At 31.0% G+C, this 23,796-nt stretch overlaps 1 protein-coding gene across 2 annotated transcripts in view; it reads left to right on the top strand.

The window, feature by feature from the left end:
• Positions 1-1,220: 1,220 nt before the first annotated feature.
• Positions 1,221-23,796, top strand: part of LOC107363296 (RNA-binding protein Musashi homolog Rbp6) — a 60,711-nt gene continuing 38,135 nt past the window's right edge. For both annotated transcript variants that reach the window (XM_015930504.3, XM_089268791.1), the window contains exons 1-2: positions 1,221-2,040; positions 3,081-3,162. In XM_015930504.3, coding sequence (XP_015785990.2) covers positions 1,947-2,040; positions 3,081-3,162 — 176 coding nt within the window. In that variant the 5' untranslated portion in view covers positions 1,221-1,946. The remainder of the gene's footprint in view (positions 2,041-3,080; positions 3,163-23,796) is intronic.

Genomic DNA, 23,796 nt, shown 5'->3' with positions numbered 1-23,796 from the left:
CAATTTGTTGACCTTTTTGTTACCTTTCAAAATATCATTTTCAACAAACAAACTTGTACATTTCACTGCCTTTAATTGCAAAAATACATTTGTTGCAATAAAAAGCGAAATTCTGTAAACACCATTTTTCGATTTTTAAGTTCAACATTTTTTGGTTTCTTTTTAACCAATCGATTGAAACGACGGTGGATCTTAAAGACTTTTGTAAGAAATGTTTGAAAAACTTTCTCGATTGGAATTGAAATTTTTACGAGAAACAAAATTTCGGTTCAAGAACTAGAAGTTCATGCAAAAATTTAGATTTTAGATGAAATTCTGAACAATTTTTCTTTCGTCAAATATTCGATTCAACTGATTTTATGACTTTTGATTGTAAACTTAATTTTCGAAGTTTTGTTGCAATGAAAAGCGGAGTTTCCGTGAACATTTTTTTTCAATTTTTAAGTTTGAGATTTACTCTTATTGATCGAATCGACATTGAACCTTTTCAGCTCTGATAACTTTTGAAGAACGTTTTCTTAATTAGAATAGAAATATTTACGAAAAACAAAATCTTGACTCAAGTCGAGATTGTAAGCGAAAAATTCAAGTTTCGATTTTTGATGAAGTTCTGTCAATCTCTGTTTTCATGATAATAATCAATTCCAACTGATAATGATATTCAAATTGAGCTTGAAAAAGGATAAAACTGATTGACAGTCGAACGAACCATTTCAACAGAATTATTTCCTTCCTTTTACCTGAATGTTAATTTACCAATTTGCAACATTTTGTTTGATATTTTGTCGCCAATAATAAATGAATGGCAGAATGAAAAAAAAGGAGCGAAAAAAATAATTTCTCTTTACACTTGATCATTACAACGGTTAACGATTATCTTTTGAGGATAAAAGTTGAAGATGAATGCATTTCCATCTCATGATAATGCAACACAAAAAAGTGATTAAAAAGAGATGAAAAATGTGGAAACTTTTTTTGTTGCTCGTTTCATTAAACAGAGGGAAAACAGAAGATGAAAAGAACGATGTTAATTACGATTAATGTTGAATAATGATGAACCCGAATGAAGATTACAAGTATTGGTAAAGATCGTCAGGTGACGCTGTAATAATCATGAAAAGTCTCAGAGTTTTGTCTTTCATTCTATCATTGAATATGCGTAGACACAAACAAAAGTAAACCTAAATCTCTCTTTGGTTTCCCTCAACTCACTCAGTAGATTCCCTCTGTAACTGCATCTTTAGCCTCTTCTTCATCGCCGTCTTTTCTTTCCTCTTCTTCTTCTTTCTTCTTTTCTCTTCTTTTCTCTCTCTTTCTCTCACTTCACCATCATTATCATCCTCATTTCATTCTGAATGATTCTGTCATGCAAGTTATCATATAATTATTATTACTACAACTACAACTAAGTGTCTCTCTCTTTCAGTGTTGGTTAAAAGAAGGCAAAAAAAAGAGTTCAAAGAAGATACAAAACCAGGATTTTTTTTCTACTTTTTTCCTTTTTCTCTCTTCCTTTAGTTTTTTGTTGTTGTTGTTGATTAGTTCTGTCAATATCATCATCATCATTGTATAATTAATACCATTCATCGGCCGATTCATCAGCAAAGTCAACAAAAGTAATCATCTCAATTGAATGCGAAAAGTTTAACCAGAAAAAATTCATCCATTATTTTGTGATCAAATTTGTATCTTCCAAGTGAAGTTCAAGTGAAAGTTTTTTTGCTTTTATCGCTTTTTTGCTTATCTTTTTTGTCAGCTTGAAAAATTTAAGAAAAAAATATTTATCCAAATTTTTCAAGAAAATTATTCAATTTTCAACCTCAACTGGGATAATACAACACCAACAGCAATAACACAAGCAAACACACACACACACGTAATCATCAATCAAATTCAAGCCAAATTAAGGAGTTTATTATTATTCTATTATCTTTTTATTATTAATCATGGAAACTGAAACCAAAATGGAAACTGAATCTACCAAAATGGACTCAGAAACTAAAATGTTCATCGGAGGCCTTAGTTGGCAAACTGCTCCAGGTAAGGCGTTTAATTAACGTAAAAACTCAATCTTTGCTCGTCAAACTTTCCAAGTCAAGTTGAGAAGAAAAGACCAAAAAATCGAAAAGTTTTCAGTGGAAATTGTGAAGAATTTGAATTTCCAAGTGAAGTGTTTAAAGTTGAAGCGAAAAGTTTGAAATTTTCGTTGCAAAAAGATTTAGAAATAGTTCGAAAAAGAAAATGGAAATTCTGAAATTCTGAAATTCCAAATGGAAATGGTGTGAACGGAAAATTGTGAAGAAAAGAAAACGAATGTTTCGGTGAAAGTGTTTCGATGAAAAGTTGAAGATTCAAATTCGATAGTTGATTGGAAAAATGTTTTCTCATAGAAATGATTGAAAGTTGGAAAATTGAAATTCTAGTGATCGGAATGAATTGATTGGAAAATGTGATGAAAAGTCAATTGTTGAATAAGAAATTTTGTTGAAACCGAATGCCATGTGAATGTTCAATTGAATGAAAAGTTGAGTGATTTTGAAATCGTTAGAATTGAATTTTATGGTAAGAAACAAAAAAATAAAAAAAAACTCATAACTCACTTTAACCTTCTTAACGTCGTTCATTAATGTAATAAAAATTTGCCTCGATTTTTATTATTGTCATTAGGAGATAAAAAGTTTGAGATAAAAATACAAAATGAAAAAAAACATCATGTAAGGTCATGAATCCTTCAAGTGAGACATAAATGTTGATCAACTGAAAATTAACGATCGTTGATTAGAAGGTGAAGGAAATAAAAGAAAGTCAATTTTTTCCGTTTACAAGCAAATTAATCCATCAACATTGTTAATCCAATTTTAAACAGTTTGATTGATTAACCGATAAACTGACCATTAAAAGGTAAACAATTTTGATCTTTTTTTTGACGAGCAAACATTGAAAAGTCTTCTCATGAATCTGAGTCAAGTTGATCCAGTTGAGACAAAAGTGTTAACCTTTCTGTGTTTTCCTATTTTCTGTGATTTGTGTTCAACAACAATTTCGGATTCATCTTGTTCATCATGTTCATCAACAATCAGAAAGTCTTAAAGAGTATTTTAGCAAATTTGGAAACATAACTGAAGTTATGGTGATGAAAGATCCAACAACTAGAAGATCAAGGTAAGTGGATTTTCATTTGTTCACAATTGATTAAAGAGAAGAATTTCGATTTTTTATCATTTTCGATTTCGATCATTCGCCATGAATGAGGTTGAACGTTTAATGAACAGTTGAGATAATTACACTGGACATGGATGTTCAATCAGCTATGGTTTAGTGAATATGACATGGAATGATCAAGTGAGCCATGATGAATTGAACTTTCCAATTGTTATCTTCTCTTCTTGGGATTCATATTTTGAATTATCACTTTTGCTTACCTTTTTAATCTGACGACTAAACCATCATCATCATTATGATTATCATTTATTGTTATTCTGAACATGATTTAGGCGAAGCTTAATAAGTGTTCAATAGAAACAATAATTTATACGTTTCCATGATCCAAGTATTAAAAAGGAAAGGCAACAACTCTTGATTAACGTTTGCTCATCTTCTGAGCAAAAGAGATTAACCAATGACCTTGCTCTTGTTCATCATCATCTTTTACCCTGTTCATGATGAACACTATCATTCGACTTGCAAATCATTAACAGAATGAGGGTTGAGAATTGTTGCCAAAAAATGCTTTTCTTCTTCCCTTTCCTTTCCAAAGATGATCTCGTTGTGTTTATCAAACAGTTTTGTCTTTTGCTCATTGAAAAAAGCCTTTTCTTGCAAACTCTCTGTTGCTTCATCTTTATCTTCATGAAATTTTTCTCTCTCTCCATTCCATCTTTCCTTTTCTTCCTCAATCATGCTCCATTTATCTACTTGCAAAACTGTGAATCACTATCAATGAATCGTCTCACACAATAATCATCCCAAGTTGAGCCAAAGCGCAAAGTTGAACCAAACAACAGAAGAGAAGAAAAATCAATTGAACAAGAAATTAAGAAGCAAGAGAATGATGATAACAGAGTAACAGTATTTACCATTGTAGGCACTGTAAATGATGATGATAGAAGATGAATATGACAGAAACAAATTCTTTATTCATTAATCTAATATGAGAATGAAAATTGAATCTATTGAAGTTGAAGCAAAAAGAAGAAGAAAAAGAAGGAGAAAAAAGCAAAGCTTTACAAAAAAAAGAAGCTTCTTCTTTCAACAATAAAATTCTGAAATTGAACTTTTTTCTTCTCCTTTTGTATTTAATGAAACTGATGATACTGATAACTGTTGTTATTAGTCATTATTAAACTTGCTCGACTTTCTGTTTGTTTCCCAGTTTCTTTGGTAAAAAAAAGTTCATCCAAATGAAATCGCTTCAATCGTAGAAATGAAAATTCTTTTTGCCCAAAATTCAGTTCCAACTCCCAGGAAATAATCTGCCCAACAGAGTGAATAATTGATAGGAAAAAAGGATTTCCGGAAATGAAGATTGAAATTATTCTCTCAATAATTAACATTTGATTGGAAATGCAAAGTTTCCAATTTTATCAATTTTTCGCAAATTTCGCCTTCCATTCAGAACTAGTGATGAAAATTAATATCTCGTTATTTGATATTTGCAATAGTAATAATAAATTACTTGAAAAAACGGTTCACTGAATAGTAATTGATGCTTGTCAGATAAATGTTATATAAATATAAATGCATTTAGATGAATCAATCATAATCACAATCAAGGTATTAATTTTCATTCATTTTTCATTTTTTTCTGTGTGTTTGCGATTTTCCAATGTTGGTCAAAGAAGAGGAAAAGATTGGGAAAATCGTTGAACAAATGTTCAGAAATGATGCTAATTTTGGCTTCCATTTGGTAAACAATTGTAATGAAAAATTGTTATTACCAATTCCAATGACCATTGCTTTTATTCATTTCCTTACAATGTTGCAAGTTGACCAACTACTTCAACTGAACCCAACAGTCTCAACAGTTTTTGGCTTGTTATTGCTTCTTTCAATGGTTGCTTGGGACAAGACGAGTGTACCTGTACTCGGGTCTGGTCACTTGTACTGCTGCTGCAAGGTTCAACTGATGATGAAATTTTGAGTCAACTTTATCTCATGCAGAGTATCATCAAATAATTGCGACAATTTAGGTTGGCAAATTTCGATATCACTTAATCCACTTGAGAGACGAAAAGTCTTCTTGTTTCTTCTGCTTCCATTTCACCGATATTTACTTTCCACTTTTCATTCACTTTTATCAGTTTCCTATTCAACCAACAATGCAACTCAAGTGGAGGCTCAAATTAATGACTTGCGGCTTGCTTCGATTATCTAATGATTTCAACTTGCAACAGTCTCCCAGATGCAAAGTTCATTATCAGTTCACATTTTACCATTTCTAATGAAGACATGACACTTGGAGACTTTTTCCGTTTCAGGAGTTTCGAGTTTTCGAGGAACCTTGAAACATTTTACAGTAACCTTGCCTTGATTCACATTCATAAACAGTACCATCAAGTGGCGTGGGTTGATTACTAATTATGTTGATTAATAAAGCCAACAATCTTTGCGTTCTTTGCAAAGAGTCCAAATTGCTTGGAATGGATTTTTCTTTCAACTCTTTATTCGTTTCAGAACTTTTCTCTTTTCTATTCAATCAGTGCAACACTGACTTTTTCTTGGATTTTGAATCTCTTTTTGTCGAAATTCCGACGTTTTGTTCAGAATCGAATTTTATTTAATCTTTTTTTTATGTAATTTTCTTCAACGAAAATGATTATTTCATGCAAGATTATGTAAGCATTGACGCATGTAAAATTAGATGTTTGATATTAATTGTGAATGTTGAATTAGCATAATTGTATTGAAGTTGATTCCAAATCAAGGTGATTGTTGAGGTAAAGTAAGAAACAAAAGAACATTAAAAGTAAATTTGATTAAAGCTGCCAAGTCTCTGGATGCTCATTGATGAGCTTCAAATTTGGAGCAAATTTCGCCTAATCTCATATTTGAGGAAAGCTAATCCAGTTTACAAAGTCAAGGTTACAGCTGATGAAATGTTGAACAGCCATTGAGGTTGCGCTACTGGTGAATGAGACACGTTTTTGTGAGATTCAAGTGAAGCCAAAAAGAGCTTAAAATGTTAACCTAAAAGTCAAACTGTTCAAGTCAAGCTTGAGTAAATAGTCAGGCCTTTGAGAGTGTAAACTGAAAAAAAAGACTGACAAAGAATCGCTCAAACAGAATGCTTAAAATGAAAATTATTTTTAGTTGAAAATGAAAATCTTTGATATTCCATGCTCTTGAATATCCGATTGAAGCATGATTAATGATTAAAGTTTAAATTAAAGTTCAACTTTTCATGGAAACCCAAATCTTCAATTTTTTTTCTTCTCCTCAACATAAAATTCCATTTGACCAATTTTAACATATTTTCGGTTGAAAAGGAAAATCCTTTTAGGTGTTTCAGAATATATATTCATGGAAATGACTGAAGCAAAAAGTAAAGTTGCAATAACAGTTGAAGTGTTTCCAGGTTTAACTCATTGAAAAAGGGTGCTTAATGTCTAGTGATTCTGGTCAAGATTGACCATTTACATGATGAAAAGGTTAACGATAAAAGTATTTCTAATGGTTTGTACATTTACAGTTGAATCCTCGAACACAATGTTTGCCGAGCTCGGTGTTACCTGATATTGAAAGTTTAGGAAAAAAAAGAGATTGAACTTTACAAATGAAGAGAGAAAAAATGAAAAATTGTTGATAAAAATAAGTGTTTTTACCCTTTTTTCGCTGTTCAACATAATTCAATCATCTTTTCCTTTCCCTGAATCTTTCATCCTTGTTAAAGTATTTTCATTTCTTATTACGTTCCTCTTTACCATTCTCATTGCCTTCATTATCATCAACAGCATTTGCTTTTCTCTCTTCATTTCCATTTCTTATCCCTTTGCTTACCTTTCACTTACCTTTCACTTTCATCTTCAGTCTGCATCATCTTGTTCACGGATCACAAAGTTTCAAGAATAAAAGGAAATTGCTTCTCTCCAAGCATAACTTATTTTCCACCATTTTATTCAGATAATCTTGTATCATCAGAATATAATAACTTTTACAATCCTTTACTTATTCATTATCATTTCTCATCATCATCTTCAAGTCTAGACAATCTTGAAAGCTGAAGAAGAAGGAGGAAGAAGAAAACTGAAAATGTGTCTTCAAATTAAACTGATCAACTCTTTTTGTTTCCAACCTTTCGTTTCCAATTGAAACTTGTAAAGTGATTCCAATTGATAGAAATGAGCGAAACGATTCAGTTATTGAATTTGATGGTGACAATGTTTTTTCATGGAGAAATGGGAAAGGACGAAGAAAAAAGAGAATCGAAAGAAAGTAACACTTCTTTTTGACATTCTATAAGGTTAACTGAGAACTGTAAACATAATATACGAAAGAGAATCCAATTTAAGAATAAGAAATTGAAGGAAGAGAATGATGAAGATGAGGATAAGAATGGTGAACATGAAGAAATGTGAAAAAAAGGGAAAATGAAAGCTGGGAAAAACAAGGTTTTATCGATCTTGACAATCTTCTTGTTTTTCTTGCTCACATTTTCTTCCATTTCTTGCAATATCATCATCATCTCTCCATCCTTTTCTTCTTCCAGATATTTTCTTCTCTTCTTTCTTCTTCGCTCTCTCTTCAGAATTGAACAAGTTAAACTGACATTAGATGAAGAAAAGAAATCGTTTGATGGATAAATATATATTGTATATTCTGATTTGCTACGAATTGTTGACTATGGAAAATGTTGAAAGAAGAAGTGAAAAATTATTCCAAGTTGCTGTTCAGTTTTAACATGTAACACAGAGAACAGAGTATCGATTTGTGGCTATTTAATTGTAAAGAAATGCTAAGCAACCAAAAAGTCATCATGAAAGAAGAATCAAGATACAAATGATGAAGGAAAAGTGAACAATGAATGAGGAAAAGGTAAACTTTAAGTTTAACATAATTTTCCTATCTATTTATTGAGACAATAAATTAGTTGGAAATAGTTTTTTGTGCTAAAAAAAGTTTTCATTTGAAGGGAAAAATTATTGTAATGAGAAAACATTTGCAACTTTAGTCTGACAAGGGAAGCAATCGTAATGCCTAAAACCGATTTCAATAAAAGGTCATTCGATGAAGCATGTTGAGTTATGACAAAAACTTATTGGGTTTCCTCTGTATGGTGAATGGTTCCTCAGATATTGGGTTTAAAATTTGATTATAATCATATTCAAAAATCGCAAAGTGAATTGAGTGTCAGCTCAGTAAATAAAGTTGTAAGGTTAACTGTAAAGCTTCTGAGTCGAGTCTCAATGTTGTAATAAATATCACTTCATTACTGTAATCATATAACAACAATCTTATGGTATTTAGGATGAGCACGTCATCGAGATGTTATTGCAGTACGCCAAGCATCGATGCAGAGGCATCGATGGAAGACTAGACTAACACCACCATTGGTCCAGTCTTTTATACGACCGAACAGCCTCGAGTTTGACTGTTGGAAATAACTTCAACAAACTAACCGATGGAAATAATCTTCCATTAAATTAACTAAAATTTAGTTGAATTAACAATTGAGTAAGCACTAAGTCCAATTGACGAAACACCAGTTACATTCATTTTCAAGTTACCACTTTGGAGTCGAAATTCAACTCCTCTCAATTATCCTTTAGTTGAAACAAAGAGTTTGTTTTACCCTTCTGACCATTGTTAAGAATAAGAAATGTATTTGTCAAGACAGGGAAATAGACAGAATAAAGAAAGAGGAGAATAATTTGGACCATTTCTCTTTCTCATTTTAGACACTTAAATTTTGAATATTACATTTATTTCATTCGTCGATATAATCTAAACCACTGAGAATGAAAAATTTATTAGAATCAACTTTAGTCACCAACTTTGTCACCTTTAGTAATCAATGCTGATTGTTTAGATTAAAGTCTAATCTTGATGATGCAAAATGACCCAATGATACACAATGAACTCACAGTAAACCTCTTATCCTATGAAAGTGACATTTTAATCCTTATTACTAATAAGTTGCTGGAATCAACTTTAATCATCAACTCTGACTAGTCTCTAGTCATAAACCTTATCGATTCAGATCTTGTCAGTTTCTTGTTACAATAATAATGCAAAATAACCCAATGATACTTGAAGCTTACATAAGCAAAGGTTGGTTAATAACTGAATTGAGTGACTTTTCATTTCACGATAAATTTCAATGTTTATCAAGATTGACTTTTCCTATTTGCTAATTTACTTGTGCAAATGGGTTTTCACAGTAAACTTGTTATGCAAGTTACAAATGTCAACTTTTAATACTGTCATTGTTATTACCTTTGTTGATTAAACTGACAAATGGTTAAAGGTTAGCAAGATTGAGTTGAACATTGGACACTTTCATCGTTAATTAAGGGTAAATAATGAATGATAATTGTCAACAGTTTATCAAAATGTTATCATAATCACAATTGAAATAAACATCACTTGCTTCTCTCTGCTCATTATGATTCGTCTCAACACAATTAACTTAATTGTTCATTAACCTGAATGGTTAACCACAAATTAATTGTTGAAACTTGTTAACTTTCAAGATGGCAAAAGGTTGGGACCAAGTCAAAGTCCAACAGCAATTAGTAAATTGTTTAAATGTTAAATGTTTAATGATCATAATTGACAAATGTGATTGATTGTGATTAACTTTGACGGTTGGAAATGATTTTGGAAGCAAATGAAAACTTTTATCGATTGTAATTGAATCTCGGTTCTGTTTAAACAATTTAATCAATTGATGGTCACAATCATTAATCATTATTGATTAATAAATTCAATTGTTTGAAATGTTGGCGAAATTGTAAAAATCGAAAAAAGCGTTTAATTGTTCAACACACAATTCATTGTCACTTTCAATTGAACCAAATGAAAGTGTTGAAAGCGATAACATTTTTTATCGACGATAAATCAAAGATGAACCTTTTCGAGTAAAAAAATTCATCTTGAAATTGTTCCACTGATCAATTGATTTAATCATTTATCTGTTGAATCTGGGTTAGTTTTATCATGATTGGTAACAATTGCGATTAGAGAAAAAAAAGGAAAAGCAAAAAAAAAAGATTTACTCTGATAATCTGATGAAGAGGAAAGAAAAATGATGTTTTTGTTTGTCGGCATAATGATGATGAGAAGAAGATGAATGACAATGTATCAAACTTGAACTGATGATGAGTATGTAACTGATGATAGTTAACTCTCTCTCTCTCTCTGCTTATCTTCCCGAAGAGGAATGAGAGTGAAATGTTCATTTTTTGGCTTCTTGCTGTCAATAAGTTGAATAAACAGAAAAGCCAAAGATGCAAGATTAGCGTACAACAATTATCTCAATTACACAACAAACCAACGACTTTAAACACTTGAAGTAAACTTGTAATTCATCATAATCAGTGCTCTTTGTGAATCAACTTTAACCATTTGTTCAAGTGTATTGTTTAGGGTCAATCGCTGGGACTCTTTCACTTCTGGAAAAGGAAATCAAAATCAAATTAAATCTAATCTAACCTAATCTAACCTAAACTAGCATTAAAGTTAACCATTATTTGGCAAAACCTCAAGGATATGGATAAGGCAAACGTTGGATATTTTGCTTCTTCAAAAACTGTCTTCAATTATAATTTGATTAAAGGCTTTTGTAATCAATCGTGTGGTTAGTCAAAATGAAACAAACTTCGTTCTTGGTTGCAAAATAAATCGATCTCAATCAATCGATATTCAATTTGCATTTTCTTTTGGTTAACATTTTTCGTTCATCAATTGATTCAACTCATGCCAGTTCAATGTCATTTTTCCTCTATTTTTAGGACCAATAATTTTGTCGACTTCTGGTAAAATTTTCATTTCAATATTGATTTGCTCTCAAGCTTTTCCATGCTATACCAACATCGAAGTTTCACAAAATTTCGCATTTCGATTAGAGTATAAAACTGACTTTAGCTCAATCATTTGCATCCCTGAAAATTGTGAGTTTAACCAGAAATCTTTCGAATCTTTCATAAAATTTTTCCAAAAAATGTCCAAATTGATTTTCTGCTCACGCAAAGGAAAGTTTTGACCAAAATTGGAAAAAACAAAAATCTGAAAAAAATCATTTTCCATTAGCAAAAAGCTTCGAATGAAAAATTTTCGTACAATGTCTAGTTCATACTAAAGACTCAATAGAACCGATCAGTAGACATAAAACTCCAAATCGATTCGAAATAAACAAACCTCGAAACATTCTTATTCTTAGTTCATTGATAAAAATCAGAATAGAAATGATTTGAAGTGGCGAAGAAAAAGAAGCAAAAAATTAACCTTTTATCCCAAAGTAAAACTTGTGAACGAAAAGTCGATTAAAAGCGTCCAAAGTCTCTCAATGTCAACGGAACAAATGTTATCAACTTTTCACATTCATGAAATTATACCAACTGGATAAGATGATTTTAAGGGTGGCTAAGTGGGAGTTAATAACTGCAAAAATATCAAGTGCGTGATGAAAGTAAGAAAACAAGTTGGAAATGATTATAATAATAATCCAAGTAGATATTGTTTGCTCAATATATAAACTAATATCAATAGTTAAATGAAATATATTCAACGTTTCTTTACCCATTAGGCTAATTTGTCCAACCAATAAAAGAGTCATTTGTTTTCATATTGACAAGAATAAGTTGTACCAAGGAATAAGCAGAAAAGACGAAACAAGATGAGAGAAGACGAAGAAGAAGCAAAAGTAAAGAAAGAAATGACAATCGATTATTATAATAGTACAATATCGATAAATAGACAGACATGTTGATAATAGAAAAGGTTGAAAAGTAAATGAAGAAAGCAAAAGGTAAAAGTAAAACTGAAAAGTAATAAGTTTTTTTCAGGTTAACTTAGAAAATTTATTCTCATTTTTATCTCTTCTTTCCTGTTCATTATCATTATTAACCATTTATATACATATTATCGTGTATTGCGTGCAAACCAGAAAACAAAAGCTCATTACAAACTCCCAGTAAAAATAAGCAAAACTCCCTTCAACTCTATTACTCTTATCATGTTGATTCATTTTCTTCTTCTTCTTTGTTTTCTCTTCTTTTTTTCAGTGAAACATATTTGACAAGTCAAGTATCATGACTTAAGTGAGATTGGCTAATATTTTTGCTTCTCGTTATTCACTCAATTTCATCTTTTCTTTATTCGAGCAATGATACCTGAGCAAGTTGTGTGCAACATTGTCAGCTTTTGACGTGATACTTGGCTATATTAGTTGCATTTGATTTCAAAAGGTAAACGATTAATGCTCGAGTTAAATTAAAATTTTCATTCCAAAGTCTCGAATGTTGACATTTCAACTTGAACTTTTACCTTTACAGATATGTGAATATTTTTACCTCATTGGATGAATTGTTGTAATTGTTCATTTTTTGTGTTATTATTTCTTCTCATGCAATTTTCTCATAGATGAAACTCCATGTCAATGATGATGGATAACAAATTGATCATTTCAGTGTTTACCTTTTACCGTTTCGTTGTCATTTGTTGACTCAATAATTGGTTTTTTTTCCAGTTTTCAAGAAATGTTCAAGTTATTATTTATTCATTTGGTGAAGTGAAAAGATGGCGAACAGTGTTGAGGATGGAAAAAGTGAAAATATCATATTTCACCGAATGGACTTGAACTTATTCTTGCCTTCAACTTTTCTCATCCCTTTTTTGCCTACTTTTTGTAAATGTTTTGCTTTACTTGAAATGTTGATGAATGGGTTTGAGATTGTTTTTGGAGTATAACCAAACAATAAGTACACTTTCATCTACACTTTGTCCTGGAAGCACAACAACACTCAACTGCACATATAATAACACTAATAATACAATACAATCTAATACAATGTACTTTTTGTTTTCTGGTTAAATAGGCAGAAGAGGAGAAGAGTGGAAGAGGAAGAGAGTGGGAATGGTTGAGAGGGAAAGAGATTGCAAGAAGGATTGGAAAGATGAACAAGATAGATGAATGAAGATGAAGTAAAACTGTGAAAAGATTTGTTTCTCATTTTGCAAGAAAAATGAGTGAGAAACAAGAAACAAACTCAACATTGGTGATGCTTTTTTTTCTTCTTCTTCACTTTTCTTCTTGTTCGTCTACGAACACATTCACCGTCAATCATTTCATTTTATCTCAATTCATTTTATTCTCTTCTCTTTTCGCCTTGTGAACATTTTCAGCTTGAAAACATTTCCAATTCAAAGTAAATGTACACTTTCAAGTTTCTTTGAATAATTTTAGGAAACAAAAGTCATTGTCCAGTCAAACTTTGAAAAATTGCTATTCGTCTTGTGTTTGCATTTCGAAACATTGGAAATGGTTCGATCTAAAAACTAATCATTTCACTTGAAGTTCGATTAGTATTGAAATTTCCATTCGAAAAATTACAAGAAAATGGAGAAACAAGAAAAGCGATAAATATCAAAAACATTTGCTTCGAAAAATATTTTTGTCGAAAAATTAAATTCGTATCACCAGAGAAACTTTCATGTTAATAACGATTGCATTTTTTATGGAATCGTAATTTTAAGGGAAATCTATTTTTTTTCGTTGTTCGCTAAAAGGATTGAATTAGTGCGAGTTGCGAGTGGTTTGTTTTGTGGTCAAAGTAAATCTTTTTTTCTCGATTTGTTGACAAATTGAATTCGATATGATTCATTTTGTTTGGAGAAAAGTTTATCAGAATTTATTCTGAAATGTTTTTGATTTGTGAAAGCAAATGGACTTGAAGCACCTGCATTCATTAAATGCTATCCAACGAAAGTTGCAACTTTTTCTGTCTGATTGTTCATTATTGTCATTTAATATTTGGTGAAAGACAATGAACTTGAAAGTTGTGTCATTAAAATGTTATCTGAATGTGAACAAATTGAGTCTGAAAATGAAGGGAACGAAAAAATCGAAAAAGTAAAATAAAGAAACGGAAATCGCGAAACAAATAAAAATAACGTTGAAATAAAAGCATGTTTTCCTTGTTGTTACTGATGATGATGATGATAAGTGAATGGTGAAACATTTTTACATAATTGAAGTTAACGTGAAGTTGTTTGGAAAGAAGAAGAAAAAGGGAGAGAAAAAAAGCGTTTTCAGAATTACAGGGAAGTTCCATTATCAAGTGAGTTATTTAAATTGTAAACTCACTCAGAGTTTGTCTTTTGTTTGGTCTTTCCATTCTTCTCATCATTATCATCATTATCATCATGTTCATCATTCTTCCAGACCAGGCAAGGAATGGAAAGAAAATGTACAATTGATTGGGAATCATCATGAAACTGGAAAAGGAAAGGAACGAGCAAACAGAAAAGCAAAGAATAAAGTTTACGTTAAAGTTAACTTTACTGTAAACAAAACCAGAAAAGAACAAAAAAAAGGTAAAAAGACCAGAAAAGTTGGAAATTGTTTTCTTTGTTTCAATAGTAAAATATCATTACTGAGAGAGAATTTCGACTCAAGAATCAGAACAATAAAATCTGTGATATTGAACCACAGGGAAGAAAAGTTCTGATGCTAATATCAAGAAGAAGAAGAATCTTGAAAAATATCATTTACCTTGCTAAGTGCTTGAACGAAGATAAAAGATTTTTTTCGAAAAAAAATTCTCTAATAACTCAAACGAATGGAAACGATAAAGTTGACGTAAAAGTTCTTGATTCACCTTTCAGTGATAATTGAATGTTGTAAAAACAAATTGATTTGCATTCTTGGATAAAAACAAATGTAAAAGCAAATATAAACTTTTTTTCTCATTGGAAAAGGTAAAGGTAAATACTTGACTATCGTGAGATGCAAGTTGTGCTTATTGAGCATAAAAATGAAGGTAAAGTTGAAAAGGCAAAATTGAGCAAAGCTGGTTAGACTTTTATTATTCTGAATGATGGAAGGAGAAAAAAAGGGAAATAAAAAAGAAGCATTTCTCTTTTACCTTTTTCTTCTTCTTTTCCTTTTTTCTTCTTCTTTTCCTTTTTTCTTCTTCTTTTCCTTTTTTCTTCTTCTTTTCTTCCAAACTCCCAGCACTCTCAACCAATCATTGCAAACATTTACATCATCATATTTCAAGGTTCATTCAAGTTATTCAATTTAAAGTCCTTGAGGCTATTAAAAAGAAAGAGTTTCAAGATTTATGATGAATTTCATCCAATTTTGCGGTTCTGCAAAACTCACCCAAATCAATGACTTTACTTGGTAATTGAAACTGTTTGAAAGTTCACTTTAATCGCTTTCAATTGTTTCCAATTGTTGACTTTGTTTTCATCCTGTTTTTTCCCTTCTAATTTGCTTTCGCTTCAATCATGGCTATTCATAAATCGATCAATGAACAAAAATGTAATGAAGACAAAAAAAGTTTATCCAGGAAAAAGCGCAGAAGAGAAAGGAAAGAGAAGAAAAAATTTATTATGAACCAGAATCTATTGGCATTCAGCCAATATATTATTATATCAGAATTTTGGTTAGATGATGATGAGAAGGAAGAGAATGGGAGAGATTTGTGAGTGAGAAATGGTAAAATCAATATGACCAAAGGCTATGCTTTGTCATGGAAAGTTAATTCTTTCACTTTCTTTTCGTTCCATTTTTTCTTTCTCTTTTCATCTTCGTCTTGAGCTCTTCATTTTTTTCCTCTTTTCCTTTTTTTCTCTTTTTTTCCTCGTCTTCTTTTCTGGCTTCACTGAGATGTAACTTCCTATTTCCGGGTTTCAATCTCACTATTCTCTTTATCTCTGGTCAAGTCTTCTTTCCATTGAAATGTCATGATACATGCTATTAGAATAATGTTTCAACTTTTTTTCTTCTCATTCCTTTCCATTCTTCTCCCAATTTTGCGTTAATCAACAAATTGACATTTTAATATCATTTGCATGATGGTTCAGGCTAATCTTGAAATTAATTGACATTGAGAAAAGTTTGGAAAAAAGAATTTTTCTTTTTCTTTCAACTTCGACTTGAATTTCAATCGTTTGATAAATGCTCGGAAGATAATGGCGATGAGTGAAATTACCCTTAATTCATGGATTGTTGTTCTTGGTTAATTGCCAAACTTATTGATCTTGAAACATTCGAAGGTGTAAATGTTTATTTTGTTGTTTCAATTTTCATTCAATTAATCAAGTTAAATAGCCTTTCAATCATTTTTTCAACATCAATCAATCAGAACTCATTGATTATTGAATATTTCATTTTCCAATTTCAACCTCAATTCCATCCAACTAAACATTGGGAAAAGCCAATTCACCATTTTTGCCTTTCATCTTTCAAGATTCAACTTGTGAATATTTTTCATTATTAAATATTTGCTTCTCTACCTTTTGTTATTCAATATTATTTATTGCTATGATAATGCACAATCATATTGTTTTAATATAAATAACTGATCTTTCAATGAAACCTTTTTATTATTCAACCTTTTTCAGGATAAAAATGAAAAGCAAAAATGTGATCCAACAAAAAAAAAGAGTTTATAAATTAATATCGATCCAAGTTTGCTCACAATGGTTCCATTGATGAACAACTTGACTTTGTGTTTGCATTTTGCAGTTGATCAATTGAGACAGACTTTCGTTTTTTCAAATTAAAATCTAATTAATATCATTTGTTTGGTTGGTTAAATTTGGTAAACAATTGCATGAAAATTGTCGATAAAGAGTTGGAATTGTCTGGACATTAGTTTTGGTGAGGATTGTAACTTGCAAACTTCTGATAAAGTTGAACTGAACAAAATTGATTCTTCAATCGATAAGAAATGATTTCTGTGACTCTCTCATCTTAACACAGAATGAGCAACTCAATTATAAATGTCTGCTATTATTGCTAGCATAGCCTAGTCTTGATCAAAAATCAGATTTCTCAAGATTTATCAAAATAATTCCATCGAATCAACCATTCGAAAATAAACTCATCCAAATTCATCGGTCCATTTCCGATGTTTCCTCGTTCGCATACCTCACAGTTCAATTGTCACAAATGGATAAAGTTTTTCACTTCACTGTCTTTACGGAGAGAAGACTATGAGACAATCAGAGCTGAACCTAAACCTAACCTCAACTGGGTTGAGCTTCACAACCAGTCTAGCCTCATTGGACCAGTCAAAAGTAGTGCTTCTACAATTGAATAAGATTGAGGATTATAATCGATATTGGAAACGATCAAATTAGTGTGAAAATAATCACAACTTTCGGCTTCTCAATTCTCATTTTTTCAGCCAAGTAACACAATTCAACCGTTGAACAAACAAGACAAGTGTTTTGGTCTTAAGAATCCATGTGTAGTGCTTGATGGGAGATTGCAAGACGGTCTACAGCGCAAGCATTTGCCAAGAATGTTTTCATTAATCAAGAACGAAAGTTAGAGGTTCAAAGGCAATCAGATACTAGTTCTAACCATAAACGATGCTAAACAGTGATCATTCTGAGTAACTAATTTCATAACCCGAATTGAAGCTTCCGGGAAACCAAGGTTTTTGGGTTCCGAGGGAAGTATGGTTGCAAAGCTGAAACTTAAAGGAATTGACGAAAGGGCACCACCAGGAGTGGAGCTTGTGACTTAACCAGTAGTCGTATTAGCTCTAATGACGCATCAATTGACTTGATTGACGAAGAGTTGAAGAAAATTATCGGATTATTTTGCATTATTATCACGAAAAGAAACTGTTAACATCTAAATTGATGAAAATGACGAAAAGTTAAACTTTAAGTGAAAAAGCATTTCACAAGCTATCAGGTTTTGACTCAAAGTTCATGATCTAGTCATTTTTGATTATCATTGAACCCATGGATTTAACTGATGGAAACATCGACTAAAGTTGACTTGATTATAATAAACATTCATTGAAAACGGAAATTCGTCAAATGTGCAAATTAAAGTTCATCTTTTGCAACTCTGGAAACAATTCTCGAAACTTCCAGACTGCCAACTCGACAAAAATGTGTTTTTAAAATTTTCCTTTCTTTCCAAAAGAATAAATTCACAAAAGAAGAAAAAAAATTTCAATTTTCCAATTTGAAGCCATCATAATGAACAGCAACATGAACCAGATTGAAAATCATCTGATAATGACATGATTAATTAAAATTCACTTGAAGCAACTCTAAAGGCAAAAGCAAAAAAAGCAACAAAAAGGTCGACAAAAAAAGAGTGAAAAGTTGAACAAAAAGCTGGACATGTTAACATGCAATAAAATGTATAACTCGCAATAAAACACAATAAAATTATCATTACTGTTAAGGTAAACATTTGACCGAGCAAGAAGGGTGACTGAAGAAGCGCAAAACAAGAGCCAAAAAACTAACAACTTTCACTTTATCTTCAAGTACCTTTTTGATAACAAGTAAATTAACTTATGGATATCATCATTGACGCTATTTATTTATTTTTCATCATCTTCCCCTAATCATCATCTTACAACATTTTCACCGTTAAAATGGATTCTTACCTTTTCACATTAAGCTTCCTCTTGTATAATATTACAGGGGAGGAAGAGAGAGAGAAGCAGCAAAAAATATCTTATCTTTAGGGGCATCTTGATGTCTATTAATAATATCAATAGTAGCAAGTGACGAGGATGAAAATGTTAACCTGCTGTTGAAATGTTAAGGTAACAACGAACCATTTGTTACGTTGTACTTGACGATCATTTTTGGCTCAACAGTGAAAACTGTTTACTAATGTTTCCTCAACTGATTAACCTTCAACAACAACTAGAGTCGAGCAACAACACACACAACGTAAAAGATAAACAGAAACACTAAGAAATGATAATAACAGTGAACCTCGAAATAATACCTTTAGGCTTTATTAGTCTTTCCCATTGTTTGTTCAACCTTTTCCTCTGTTCGCATTATTGGCCTCTTTTTCGCGGTCCAAAGCCTTGTTTCATATTTCACTTTGACTTATTAATTTACCTTTTACTCACTTTCCTTGTTTACTGTTCTTCCAGTTCAAACCTTGATTATCATCATTATCAACTTAATTAATCTCAACCAGATAATTGTTCATTGCTCACTTATCAGTCTTAATTTGTGCTCTTGGTGTGAATAAGGAATGAACTGGTTTCAACGAGATATTATTTACAAGTTTCAAGTTGTTCGATATTCACTTTGATATCAAAGTGTCAAGAAAATGACTTCAAATTATTCTGTGATTTTCATTTACGACTCAATTTTTGCTGGCAAGTTTCAAGTCATCAAAAGAAGAACGACGCAATTTTAGAAAATTTCACTTTTCGATTCAATTTTTTTCAATTTAAATGCAGTGAAGTTGCTTCTCGAGTTTCGAGATGGAGTTTCGAGACGATCATGGATAACATAGAACTCTATCAGATTGATTCATTTGCGAATGCATATGAAGAGTAAAAGAATTTTGACCTTCCGACTTTTTGAACTGAGATCGAACTATTATTTGTAGAGTTTTTTATTTGAAGTCGTTCCATCGATTGTGATTTGCGATTGGCGAAGATGATTATTGATTCGAGAATTGGTTCAATTTCTTTGGTATGGACCAGATGAAATGAATTGTTTTGTTGGTCCTGATGAGGAAGAAACCAATTATTTCTGATGTTCTCAGTGAAAGTAGATAATACGAAAAGTCTCATCATTTTTGGCTAATATAACTTTACTTATTACTTTACTGGAAACAAAACATTGACTCAGACTAGAATAGTCGAGTTATTGTTCACCATTCATTGTCCAAGCCAACATCTTGAACTTGAATCTATTTGTGAATTTCCATTCTTTTCTCATCAGTTTAGTGTTTGAAATGCGAACAGAAAATGTCGCTCTTGAGTCAGATTATTCAGATTTACATTCTATTCTTATTCCTTATCAGATTTTGTTTTTACTTTTCTGTTCAGCTTCATCATTTTCATTTTCATTTTCATCTTAATCTTACTTGTCTCTCTCCCCTCTTCAGTTGCTCTGGTTATGAAGAAGTAGATGAAGAGAGAAAAGAAAGAAAAAAGGAAGAGAAAAAATAGTTTCTTCAGCTTATTCTCCATCAAGGGTTTCTTTTCTTCTCTCATCATCATGATCATCTTTCTTTATCCTGACAGACTCAAATGACTGATTTTCTTTAACCTTCAGAGTTCTCACACATTTATGGATAAATCGATAAACAGGACGATAAAAGAAAATGTCTTGAGAAGAGAAAAGTTGAAGATGAAGAGAACCGGCAAAAGAAGCAGTTAAATCATGTTCATGTTTGTGAAGATGATGAGGAAGAAGAGAAACCAGGAAAAGTCGAAGAAAACAAAAGAAGGTTACAAATATCGAACAATTGCAATTGTTTCAAAATGTTCGATTCTTCCCAATTCTTCTTCTTCTCATTAATACAATTTACATGATCATCACTCAATCATCTTCATCACCTTTACCTTTAACTTAAAGGTTATTCCATTTACAGAGAATTTCTTTCTTCTCAACTTTCATCGCCAAATTGAATCATGTTAATCTCATTGCTGCATGTTGTCTCAGCTTATTCATTTCAAATGTGTTATTAATCTGACGAATTGATTTGTTGATTCCATGAAAACTCATCAAGTGGATGATTATCAATGAATGAAGATAATGAGAGGAAGAGTACAAAGAACTCTGAAAAATCTGAAGAATCTTTTTTTCCCTCTCTTCTACTTTTCCTTCCTTTTCATACTTGACCATTATTAATCAAGATAATCAGTTTCAGGTAATGAATTTGGTGAAAAAAAAGATTTTCCATTTTCCAGAGAAAAATGTTTCCATTTGCAAAAAGTCAACATTTGTTCACGAAACGAATGAAAAAATCCGTTTGATTAAAGTTCAATTCTATCCAATTTTTAGTTCAAAAATTTCTGCAAAATTATTCAAAAATATCTTCGCTTAATAATGTAAATAGAATTGATAATTTCTCAGTTTTCCCTTTTATCAAGTTTCAGTTACAATGTTTCAATGAATGTCAATAGATGTTATTAGAAATCGATTGACATCAATTTATATAATCTAATCAGTTTGATGAATGATGAGTAAATATCCATTGAGTTGGAAGAGTTTGAAAGGCAGAAGATTTGGTGAAGTTTTTTCAGGAAATCAGTAAGTAAATAATAAAAGTGAAAAGTCTTGATTAATTGTCTTTATTCATTAATAATCTCAACTCCAAATTTGTCATTGAAAACGAAACAAATGATTCTCTTGTAAGTAATAACTTGGCGTGGGTTTGATCGTCTAATAAGATTGAAGATTCAGGTGATTTTAATGAATAGTATTTCATCCTTTTCTGTGAATACCAAAGGTGAGAAAAGTTACTTTGTAAATTTCCAGACGAAACTTGTTCGAATTCAATTTTTTCAACTTTTCAAATTCCATTTCAATTCTTTTTGCTTTTCCAAACGAAATAACAAGTTAATGGAAAACTTTTTTTATTCAATTTCATTTATGAATGCTTTTGTTTCCTCGAAAATTAAAAGAATAAAAATCTTCGTTTTTCAAGATTTTCCTAATTATTCAAGTTCGATCAGAATAATTCAAAATTACTTTATTCGACTGAGAACTTTTACATTTCTATTTCAAGAAATCAATAGAAATGTCAACCTTCGAAAATTGTGTCTTTAGTTCGAATTTGAATTTTTCGAATCTTTGATAACACTTTTCGAAAATAAGTTGACTAAATTATCGAAAACTTATGCTTTTCATTTGATAACATTTCGTGTTCTGACAAGTTGATCGAAACACGAAATTGCTTTAATCTAAATTTTGACCTTTTTCGATTTATTGGATAATTCGAAAAATCAATAAGTTGTTCGACTTTGAAAAGTTTCATTCAAATTAAGTCGAAACTTGAAAAAAAAATCTTTTTCAACTTCCATTACAAACTATTACTATTTCGATATTTACAAACTTTTATCTTCTGATCAAATCTTACCAATCGTAAAATAGTCTAAACTGTAAACGCAATTTTTCTCCATTAATATTCTTCCAAGTTCGTTGACATGATAAACTGAAAATTGAACGAAAAGCGAGTTTGCGCATATTCCATCTTGAAATGTCCAAAAAATGTTCGAAAACGAATTTTCCACTCTTTTCACCATTTCCACATTTTACATGATTATCATCACGCAATTACTCAGTTTCAATGACAGTTTCAGTGACCATTAAAAGATTGAGAAAACTTTAAACACAAAACTTGTCAAACAATTAGTGCAAGCTGATTAATTGATCCACTTTGATGGTTCAATATTTCAATCAATTGATTAACATTCATCACAATTAATTATTTAGCAACAATTTATTTATTTAACAAGTAAAAAGTGTGAATAAATAAAAGGTAAATGTAAATTAATGTCATTCTGTGTTGCAGTAAATAATTTATCAAGGTAAATATAATAAAATGTTGGAAACAAAAGTAAGGCAAAAATAAACTGAAAACCATTGAGTGTAAATTGACTCTTAATTGAACAAAAAACATCTTTTTTTTCAGTTTTCATGTTTGATAAAAAAGCACATAATTTGCACTTATTAACTTGATTTACCGAGAAAAAGGTAAACTTCAAATTTCGATTCTTTTTTCTCTCAACTTTGACCTTTTCTCGTATCATTCATTTTAAATGTCATAATTGACTGATTGTCTCGTCACGTTAATTAAGGTAAACATGAATCGGAAATGTAATCACTTTTATCATTTATTGTATTAATGATAATCAGAAGAGTAAATAAAGTCTTTAACAGTTGACTTTCTGTTTCAACCTTTGAGTTGTGAGTCCTTTACCTGTGAATTTACAGTTGATCAAAGTAATGCAATTAAATGTGCAAAAAAGTTGTTTGATTACGAGTTAATTGTACAAGTAAAAACAAGAAGGCGATGAAAAGTTAATAAAAAGTGAACATTTCTTTTACTGCTCAAGATAATGTTCACCTTTGACTTTAAGTCTATTGCAGTCTTGCTCTTTACCTGATGGGTGAACGCAAATGAGCTCAATTATATGCAATAAAAACTTGCTATCTTGAGCTATCAACTTTTTTCTTCTTGTCAACTTTACAGGGTTTACAGAATATATTGAATTTCTTCTCTTTTTTTCTTCGTTCTTCTGTTGATTAATTCTGACAGAAATTGTTGTCTTTGCACTTGTACTTAGTCTCTTTTTTCTTGTGCTACTGATGCTACTCTCTTGCTGTCTCTTTTGCTGTGCTTCTGCTGCTTGAAAAAAAGTGATTACTGTCTAGTCTCTAGTGATTAAACTAAATACAAAAACCACAAGGGAGAGATTAAGTTGATAATTTTGATAAATTTGATGCTTCCTTTTACTTGTGTTTTTTTCTGCTTCTTCACTGCTTCCATGAGTGTGTTACTCTCACTAGTCAATGTCAATCAAACGTTTACAGTTGTACAAGATGAAGATTGAAGATAAAGATGTATGCAGTGTTGCCTTGTAAAAATTGCATGTTGTTGTTCAAGAGCTAAAGTACAGTCAGTCTAAGATAATGAGACATTGATTCCAGAATCCAGTCTTTCACCTTTACATTTTCACAATCTATCAAATGGTTTCATTTTCAACTGGCAAATTTATCCCTTTTTACCTTGCAAATTTTTTGGAAAATCATTTTTTTGGTCGGCAAATTTTCTGTCTGAAAAGTGTCACCCTGTGATGTTGATGATTTTTGATGTGTATGACGCGTAAT

Source organism: Tetranychus urticae, chromosome 3 (genome assembly GCF_039701765.1).
Source record: "Tetranychus urticae isolate SD_2017Ah chromosome 3, NJAU_TeUrti_SD_1.0, whole genome shotgun sequence".
Lineage (NCBI taxonomy): Eukaryota > Metazoa > Arthropoda > Arachnida > Trombidiformes > Tetranychidae > Tetranychus > Tetranychus urticae.
This window is presented reverse-complemented; position numbering and strand designations above follow the sequence as displayed.